At 45.5% G+C, this 10,472-nt stretch overlaps 1 protein-coding gene across 1 annotated transcript; it reads left to right on the forward strand.

Moving 5' to 3' along the window:
* Positions 1–491: 491 nt before the first annotated feature.
* LOC139056085 (uncharacterized) lies at positions 492–4,141 on the forward strand. Its single transcript, XM_070533942.1, has 2 exons — positions 492–544; positions 3,124–4,141. The coding sequence occupies exons 1-2, from the start codon at positions 499–501 to the stop codon at positions 4,047–4,049; spliced, it is 972 nt and encodes a 323-aa protein (XP_070390043.1). The 5' UTR covers positions 492–498; the 3' UTR covers positions 4,050–4,141.
* The last annotated feature ends 6,331 nt before the right edge of the window (positions 4,142–10,472 follow it).

Raw genomic sequence — 10,472 nt, forward strand, 5'->3', positions numbered from 1 at the left:
TGCTTTACTATTGAGCTCATTGAAGGTATAACTCTATAGGAGGGTGATGTTAAAAAATTATGCCCAACGCATGCTGAGCGGCTCGCTTGTTAGAAAGCGCGTTTGAGCCAGTGAACAAAAACTTACAACGTTGCAATGAGTGTGGTCCGTTCAGTGCTTAGTAATATACCCAGCGGAATTCTCTCCAAGCGAGCATTCCGGGTTAGGCTCACCTTAGAACGGTTATTGCTCACAGCGTCTTTCCGTGTACTTCGTTGGCGTGGCTTGTTGACTAACGGCAGTGCTATCCACAAAGTAGAGTTGACCTTTGTCTGGCTTCAGCAGGTGAGACGCACACCGTTCTGGTAAACACGCATAAAGTGTGCTGCTACGGTGGCATAACTTTTTCGCTAACAACAGAACAATAGGAAAGCGACCGAGCATAAAGCTTTTCTTATCACATATAAAGCCTTGCCGGCCGCATCAACCGTTCTTAGCGTTGCGCTCGCAATGTGTAGCATGGCTGCTACTTTGTGCGCCGCCATTGTAGTGGCGGCGGTACTGAGTAAGTTTCTTTGTTATTCAATGCGCAGTTTACTTCCATTGTGGATTACATGCAGAATGAACAGCCGAACAGTGTTGAACCTAAATTTAGATCAGTACACCGCGGACAATAGCAGCGGTCACAGTGCAGCTAGAAATGCGACATAACGATTTCCTCCAAGTTCTTTCATGACGCTTGTGTCGGTGTGGAAAGCAAACGAAGGGCAGCGTTTTCCAATTTTAAGTACTTACATTGTGTCGTAGTGTTACTTAACAACGTTGCACAATCAAACTTGTCGAGTTAGGAAAAAAAAGTTGACAACACGTATGGCATTGACAGTGGGAGTGTAGCAGCTACATGATCAGGAACAGTGACACAGCCTGAAAGACTAGAAATGTTTGTCCATATATATCGAGTATAATTAATCAGTCTTGCACACTGTCTCACTGTTCCTGACGTTAACCCAACTTACTCGAGCTTCCATCCTGGTCAGCTGCGTCATGGCATACGTTAAATCGAATTTTAGGAAGGTTTTATGGTTTTTGTTTTTATTGTGAATGCTCATATGTGCGTGTATTGAAACAGAAATTGACCTACAGCTGCTTATGTCGCTCCAGAGTCTCGATGGAGAACAAATTGAGTCTAAGTTGTAAGCTACGTCGAATAGGGCACCACAGTAGCATTCCGGAGCGTTCCAGAGCTCCAACTTATGCTGAAAAAGAGTGTACGTGTGGCAGCTCTGATGACGAAATTCGTGCTGGCATGAACTTCTGCGTGCCACGAGTAAACTAACGTGCGCGTGAGTGGCTGGCCCACGAGTATCTTTATTAATTGCACCGAAATTAATTCCAACGTTTCGGAGTTAACGTGAAAATCAGTGGGAGCTGATCGCTTTGGTTCATGTCTTAGTTTAGCGGCCGAACACGGGAAAAGGGACTAGAAGAGAAACGAAAAACGTATGTGCTTATCAAACCTGTTTCTTGCTGTATGGGGCTAAAGTAATAAATAAGCTGTGTTTCATTCCATTACATTCCATTTTATAGAAAGCGATCTTATGGTTATAAGTGTACTTATGCACCAAAATAGACTATTGTCGCGCTCCTAGTTTTCTGAAGCAATGCAAAATCTAGCAGCTTCGTGCAGAAATGGCCTGGGCATCTTCTTAGTGGCTTGTGTCCCTTATGACACACAATACGTACTCTAGACTGTGCTGCAAAGCCGCCTGTTTCCCGCTGGAGGCATATCGAAACCATGTAGCGAGAACCCGGGTATCACGGCGCCGAGAGTCGTGCATGCACGACAGAGCGCATTCGTGGGCACTCGAATTTGCGAATCGGGCCTCCCGTGTTCGCTGGGGGGCGACCAATCTGCCTTCAGCAGGCCACAGCATATTGTGTTCAACCGCAGCTAAAATGCGAAAACTGTGGTCTTTCACTTGCGCGCAAGTGCCTCATTATCCACTCACCTATAGGCCGACATTAGTCAAGCTTACTTAACATAAACCAAGCGCCGATAGCCTTCCCCTCTCCTTAATTGCCCGGCTCCCAGAGGCACCTACTGCGATAAATTACTATAGAACTTATCTCACGATTAGTAGTTATTACACGTCATCAGCGATCCGGGCAACGCAAACGTATTTTTTAGCACGCTTTATTTGGCAAAATCGAGTCCAAACAATCCTAAATCCCCCTCCAGCATGGCCGTTCTCTCCTAGCACGTGTACACCGCTGTTTGTTTTAACTGACAAATGGTCGAACTCTACACCATTTTACGTCCTATCGTTCAATGAGGCTGATTGCTTACCAACTATGGTAAGCAATCATTACATTTTTCAGCTTTATCTCTGTGGAACACATTATCGTTCCCTTTAAAATTGTTCAAAGCTCACAGGTTTCGTACTGAACTTAAGAATTATTTTCTTTTAGCTTCCTCCGACTTTCCCATTTGAGTGTACTGTCTGTTATATTTTTTACTTTCACTTTGTTTCTCTATATGTCTCTCGCATTTTTTTACTTCTTCTTTTTCTTCTTAAGCTATTTTTTTGTAGTTTTACCTTTTTTGTCTAATCCAAAGCCTTGTTATTGCTTAATACATTCATCTGCTGCTTTTCTGTTCATTTATGCCTTGTCTCCTAAAACATTTATTATCGGAAATTTCACATGTTGCCATTGTTGTTTCATTAATTCTAGTCACCATGCACAGGAGGTCCCACTTCAGTTTCTAACTACGGTACCTCCTTCTGTATATACTTATCATGTAATGATCCCCATTTTTGTCTTGAATAAGCCGATTCTGATTCTCATGACGCGCAGCAAGTGAAAAAAAAAGACGCAACCTTCTATTCATTTGTTTCTCTATATTTTTTTTTTCATTTGCTATAATAATTCATATACAAGTCGATTTTAATAACCTCTTAGTGAAAAGAGCAGACGGGACAATGTGGTTTCGTCATGTATGTTTTGTTGGAAGAAGAAGATATTAAAATTAATTGGCAACTAGCCCAGGAGGTTGCACATAGTCAAACTTAAGCGGCCATCTATGCTGTTTATTTGCTGATATTGCTATTAACCCGCTATTTATCTCGCTGCCCCCGACATCAGCGCTGGCGGACGCCAACGGCAAGGTCGCGGTGAAGCCAGCTGCCGCGAAGGGGGCCCAGCCGGTGGCCAAACCTGCGGCAGCCAGGCCGACAGTGGTGGTGGTTAGAGCGAAGCCAGGGGCACACGCGCAGCCCCAGTACGACTACTGGAGGCCCTGGTACACCTACGACACTCCTAGCCATCACCACGGCCGGAGGGACAGCCATAGGCATGTGCCCCACAGGCCGCCTCAGCCGCATAGGCAGCCACATCCACAGAAGAACGGGATGCACTGGCCGGCGAACCACGGTAAGAGTGAGTTGGGCCGTGGTGACGACAAGGCCAAGGGCGCCTACGTACAAGAGGCGAAGCCCATCGCATATGACACGATCATCCAGGAAGAGAAGAAGGTCGTGGTCAAGGAGGAGCCCAAGCTCGTCGTCAAGGAGGTGCCCAAGGTGGTAGTCGAGGAAAAACCGAAGGTAGTCGTAGAGGAGGTGGTCGTCAAGGAAGTGCCCAAGGTGGTAGTCAAGGAACAACCGAAGGTTGTCCTAGAGGAGGTGGTCGTCAAGGAAGTGCCCAAGGTGGTAGTCAAGGAACAACCGAAGGTTGTCCTAGAGGAAGTGATCGTCAAGGAAGTGCCCAAGAAGAAGCACAAGAAGCACAAAAAGATTATGATTAGTGAGGTCCACGACCATGATCACCATGACTGCCTTTCAGACTGGTTCAAGAAACTCAACAAAGACCTAAAGAAGAAGGGCAAAAAGTCCAAGAAGTCCCATGGGAAAACCGTCATATTACTCCGCCACCAGACGCCGTACTACTATTACACCCAGGCTCCTAGGTACTATGTACCTAGGTACAACGGCTACAATGGCTACAATGGCTACAATGGCTACAACGGCTACAATGGCTACAATGGCTACAATGGCTACAATAGATACTAGACCGAAAGCACCTACAGTTCAAGAACGTGAAATAAATCAGCGAACAAATCGAATTATTCTAAAATGAAACCGCCAATAGGAATAAACAAACATAAAAGCACTGTAATTATCGTTTATTTTTGGCGGTGAAAATACAAGGTGGAAAACATAATTTGTCTTGCAATACATTCTTTTTCTCCTTTAGTTTACATTCAACTTCACCTTGCTTTCGTTTTTTTTTCCCACAAACCATGCAATACGCTCATCACGAAGATTAAGAAGCTTCACCTCCAGCTCAACTGCAAAGTCCTGTCTATAGAATTAAGAAAAAAGCCGAGAAATATGCTGCAAATGTATTCCTTAACGCTTTTCGAAATAAATTGCACTTAAAAGTCAAGACTATTCTTGCAACTGGTGGTCTTATCAGTACTTCTGAAAATGGCGGGCTAACATAGCCCACAAAGTTTTCTTTCTTCAAGTGTACATGCGCCTGATGACTAGATTCATGAACCTTACATATGTCGGCGAAACAACTCACGAGTCGACTCGCTAAGTCTCACACTTACCTGTGAGTCTGCGTCCGAGTGATTAAAGATGAGTTGAAGTGGGCTTGAATTTAAGTCTCGATGAGGTCCATTGAATCAGAGCTGAGTTCAAACAAGTCTGCATCATGCGCGATTCTAATTATATTTGAGCTCACCAGACTACATGTGAAGCTGAGTACACATGATTGCAAGTTTGTGTGTCCACAGGCGGGCTCCGCTGGTACTACGGAGACTGAGCGAAGATATGTGAATAAAGGACTTGGGTAAATTTAAGTGAAATTCTACAGATGTGAGGTGTCAGGTTGCCACTGCTCCGGTTCGCTAAGACAGTTCACCAGACTGATTAGGACAGAGTATTGAGAAAAGCTATATATAATATGATTATGAAAGTCTTGACTAGGCTTGCGCGTGCGCATTGTTTGAAGAGGCAGCATTGTGTGGTTTCAATAAAGCAGTTGTTAGACTGCGTTCGCCCTGTCCTCTTCTACTTCGGTGTCTCTTCCCTAGCGTAGTTTAAGCTCCCAAATTAAAGCTATATATAGGTCATTGGCGTGCTGCAAAGCACGCGTACTACGTGACGCCTGTGGTTAAAGGGGCGTTCCGCGTGCACCGCCATGGCAGCGAGTGGCACTGGCTAACACTCCCACGGCCACTCCTGTACAAATACCCAAATACCCTGGAAAGTGGGCGGGATGATGGTAACGGCACTAGCTTAGTTAGCAAAGCACTGCACTCGCAATGAAGAAGATATGGGTTTCGCTCCCATCCGTGTAGCAATTAAGCGCGCATGGCGTACTTTCTAGAAGTGCGACTGTAGCATTGAATTGTGCTTTGGATTGGCCGTTTTGCGTATTTGACATTACCTTCCCATGTGTTTTATCCCAGTTGCATATATCAATGCAATTGTGATAAATGCAAACGCAAGCGTTAAGACACTTGATACAATGTTTACATAAACGTGTGGCCGCGAAGAACAGCCCAGTGCGTCCGAATATATATATAAACACATTAAGCAATAACAAACAGGGGCGGCATTGAAACGCCTTCGCAATGAAAATAGAAATGGACAGCTAAGAACAAACTATTCGCACGCACACGCACGCACGCACAAACAAACAAACACACGCCTCAGGCCCGCCCGTAAAAAAAAATCGCTTGAGTAGCGAGTTGCAAGCGTGTAAATCTGGGTCACGTGAGCCTGTGAATCAGAGTGAGTCCGTGACTTCGCAAGACTGACAAATTTTGATCCAAATGACTTCGTGACATGAGTCCGTTCTTTCTTGACTCTCGGTCGCAGTCTGAGTACATTCATATATAAACTCCCTTCTTTCGTAACTAACATTAAACCTGAAAGGCACACTTCAGTAACCAAAATGGGCTACGTTTGTGGTTTACAAGCACCATCAAGCGGAGCGTGGAAAAGAGTATTAGCCAATTCCACGGACTCCAGGATTTACGAGGCCGCGCAGTGGGTTTCTTTAACCTGAAGCATACACACGCCGTATGCCTCCGTTCAAGCCGAAATCCCAGGAAGAAGAACCGGGGCCGTCGCATTCGCTGCTGTAGGTATGTTGCGTTGTCGAATGTGCATCTTCGCAGGGGTTGTTTCCGACTCCTGGATCCGAACCGCCGAACTTAAGATGTCGCAAACAACCCGAGCTTGGTTGAAGTGGAATGCGAATTACCCACTCGGAGGATGAATTCGCTCGCTTGCAGAGGCACAAAGCAAACGTAGGTATTGAGCAGTGCGCAGTGGCCTTCAGGCGAAGACAAATCTCGAGCATGGCTTCTTTAAACAGTCGTTCGGTAGTACGACTGTGGTTGGTACAGGGCGATTCCAAAGAGGGCGCTGTATAGGAGCTGCTCAGCGCAGACATTGACTGACGCAGACACTGACGCGCGAGCTGCGCGTGCGCCTCAAGCGTTTGTACAGTTGCTATCGCAATAAAATTAATCGTGAAGACAAAACGAAATGGTTTGAAGCATTTGTAGAGGTGACTTGAATGACTGAGTGAGATAAAAAGAAGGCAGGAGAAGATAACGATCGAATGGACTACTCCATTACCATTGTTTAACTTCCCTTTCACGACTGCGCGGTCGGGATTGAGCTTCGACAACATTTGGGCATATTGGAAAAAACGCGCCTATGTGTGAGAAATACTTTCCGGGAATATTTCCGCGGCGCGTATCGTGTCACAGAGTTCCCGGCACGGCGTACGTATGACGACATGAAAGCAATTGCGCTCTACGGAATTACACATCGAATCGTACTGATGTGTCGCCCAAAACATTGTCTAGAAAGAATATAGACAGCCTGTATTAAGCATCTCGATCAGGCGTACGATCATGAAACCTGCAGTCTGATTCTTCCTTTTTTATCCTTTTTTTCCCCTTGTTGTGTACAGGTGCCGCGTCTCCGTACCGATTTGCCAGCTAGAGCAATGGCATTCTCATTTAGAGTTGCCTGAAACCCTCTATTCCTCTTTATGATACGCTATGTGCCAAAAGGTTCATTAGGCCTTTTGTAATGCGGCGTCATGAAAAGCCCACGAAGTCGCGTACACCGATTGCCACGAATTACACCCCATGTAGTTGCCTGTAATTAATCGGTGAATGTACTTCCAATTAAATAAAGAATTTGCTCTAACTTTAAAAGACAGTGACACGAATTACGTTCATTTGCGAAACAATAATATTAATAATGGGCACTCTACGTCTCCTCACGAGACTAGGCAAGCATTTTTGTATTAAGAGCTCTTTAGCTTAATTTCTTGCACCATATTCGCTTGTTTGCTCTCCTATATCTCCAAAATAAGCTCTCACCAACCATAGCTTCTTTAACTTAAGTTTGCAATACAATCTGCTTTTCGAAAACAAGTCTAGCCGCCGTGGTTTTTTAGTGGCTATGGTGTTGGGCTGCTGAGCACGAGGTCGCGCGATCGAATCCTGGCCACGACGGCCGCATTTCGACGGGGGCGACAACACCCGTGTACTTAGACTTAGGTGCACGTCAAAGAACCCCGGGTGGTCGAAATTTCCGGAGTTCCCCCACTACGGCGTGCCTCGTAATCCGAAAGTGGTTTTGGCACGTAAAACCCCATAATTTTTTTTAAAACAAGCCTCTTCGCAGTTTTAGCTTAAATTAACTACTTGCCGAAATGCCGATTTGCGCATATCCCAGAAGTGTGCGTGAATGAATTTTGCGCGACCTAGCGTGAGCTACAGTTACTGTATATGGCTCCTGCAGGCCGCTAGAGTTGTGCTTCTGTTTTTCACGTGTCGCTGCGTTGCCATACGCCAAGCGCAGTCACGTAGAATTCCAAATCGCTGCAGAGAAGCCGACCCACCGTGACGCCGTTCCTCTTTATGGCCACGTCAATTCCAGCGCCATCTCCACCAGCTCGACACACGCGGTAGCTTTAGCTCTGATGCATTATTTTTTTGTGCGAATCACGTGACGTCTTTTTGTTCTGTGCCTTTTACTTGCGTTGCCCCTATGACAGGTTGTAGTGTACCTTACTGCGGGAATCGCAGTGAGAGTGGAAAGCCTTTCTTTACATACCGTGCGTACTGGTAGCATACACTGCTGTATGCTACCCTGTACACTGCTCGAACGCTAATTTCAAGAACGTGCTTCATCTATAAAGTGAAAATATATTGCTGAATGCAACTCCGGATAAAATAAAACATAATTCGCGCAAGGCACGCAAAATTACATCTTTATGCATGCGTTAAGGTTTTTTTCTTTAAAAAACGTATTGTGAGGTGAACGTAAAAAAAAAAAATCACCGACAATTACGGTACTCCCTAATGCGAAATTTGAGCGCAGCTGTACACGTGGTTTCATTTTTCGATACATTGGCTGGCGGGGGGCAAACAATGAAAATCGAAAGAAGCGCGCATGAGACCAAACAAAGCTAACCAAACAAGCGTGAGCTCTCGCTCACGCGAGCAGACGATAGTACGAAACGAGCAGGCCGGCTGAGAACAGCTACGAGTTAGCATCGAGCGGTCGGCCGGGTCCGCATGTCACCAGTTTACTGCGCACACGTAACCGAAAGGGCCGCTCTCATGGTCTCCGCCATTCGCGGCTCGCGTCTTTCATCTTTCGCTGTGCTCGTTCGCTCGGTTACGCCGTCGCTCAACGCAGTAAAAGGCGCCTAAGAGCTGCGCTGTAGCAAGTAGCAATGAATAAGATTGACGAGAAAACGGCCTTAAACGTAGTTGGTTAAAACACGTTGGCGGGCTAGTTGGTTAGAATCTGTGATAGAGTGTATAAGCGCGACTGAACGAGGACGTAGACAGAAACAAATACACAGAGACAGCGCTGTCTTTGTGCATCTGTTTCTTTCTACGTCCTCGTTCACTCACGCTTATACACTCTATCTCGAACGCAGCCCCTGCGTGAACGAGAGGTGGCTTCACTGCACAAAGGTGGATTGAAAGATGCCGGACCTATCCGCAACTTTGGCTGCCTGTGGTAGCCATATACAGTAACTCTATCGTGAGCTCAAGAGCTGGCTTTATGGTGAGCGAAGCGTGCCTGCCACCTGTGAGGTCAACCTGTAGGACAACACATTTACATTCTATTTTGGGGCCATAGATGGCGCTAGGCGCATTGCCACTGCCAAAACCCTAGGATGACTCTGTGGTGTAATAGTTATAAACGCGGATAAGGTGCCTGGAAAGGCTGTGCCACTGACGAATAAATAAACAAATAGCACGACGGTTTTCATTTTAAGGGAATTGCAAGATATCTGCCAAACTTTAACAACTTTAGTCGTGTGATTTTAAATTGCCCGCACTGTCTGATGCTAATGGTAAGCCGCGTATGATTGTGGAACCAACTTGTCTATAATATCTGCTTTAAAAAAGACGTGAAGGTCAACTGCACGTCAACATTTCTGGACATTAATTCCTTAATTAATTCCTTAATTAATTCCTTAATTAGAAAATAAAGGTACAGTAAAGATATAACAAAGATCCAATCTGACGCGATCATCTCAGTATACAGTGTTTAGATTTTTTTAAGCAAATGCTCTTAAGCAGCCATTTCTTTCTACTGAGCCATTGATGACGGGGACACATTACTTGATATGTCAATGAGTGCAATCCGGGAAACATTACGCAATTCAATAATAACCGCACTATATGTACGAAAAAGCGTTTGATTCAGTCGAAAACTCAGCAGTCATGAAGGTCTTACGGAATCAGGGTGTAGACGAGCCATATGTAAAAATTCTGGAAGATATCTATAGCGGCTCCACAGCCACCGTAGTCCTCCACAAAGAAAGCAACAAAATCCCAATAAAGAAAGGCGTCAGACAGGGAGATACGATCTTTCCAATGCTATTCACCGCATGTTTACAGGAGGTATTCAGAGACCTGGAGTGGGAAGAATTGGGGGTAAAAGTTAATGGAGAATACCTTAGCAACTTGCCATTCGCTGATGATATTGCCTTGCTTAGTAACTCAGGAGACCAATTGCAATGCATGCTCACTGACCTGGAGAGCCAAAGCAGAAGGGTGGGTCTGAAAATGAATCTGCAGAAAACTAAAGTAATGTTTAACAGTCTCGGAAAAGAACAGCAGTTTACGATAGGTAGCGAGGCACTGGAAGTGGTAAGGGAATACATCTACTTAGGGCAGGTAGTGACCACGGATCCGGATCATGAGACTGAAATAACCAGAAGAATAAGAATGGGCTGGGGTGCGTTTGGCAGGCATTCTCAAATCATGAACAGCAGGTTGCCACTGTCCCTCAAAAGGAAAGTGTATAACAGCTGTGTGTTACCAGTACTCACATATGGGGCAGAAATCTGGAGGCTTACGAAAAGGGTTCTGCTGAAATTGAGGACGGCGCAACGAGCTATGGAAAGAAGAATGATCGGTGTAACGT

Source organism: Dermacentor albipictus, chromosome 1 (genome assembly GCF_038994185.2).
Source record: "Dermacentor albipictus isolate Rhodes 1998 colony chromosome 1, USDA_Dalb.pri_finalv2, whole genome shotgun sequence".
Taxonomy (NCBI): Eukaryota; Metazoa; Arthropoda; class Arachnida; order Ixodida; family Ixodidae; genus Dermacentor; species Dermacentor albipictus.

Bases quoted from the DNA above. Each gene is read 5' to 3' on its own strand.
- LOC139056085 (XM_070533942.1), top strand. From the start codon at position 499: ATGGCTGCTACTTTGTGCGCCGCCATTGTAGTGGCGGCGGTACTGA. The intron at 545-3,123 runs GTAAGTTTCTTT...CCCCGACATCAG, and splicing joins TGTAGTGGCGGCGGTACTGA to CGCTGGCGGACGCCAACGGC.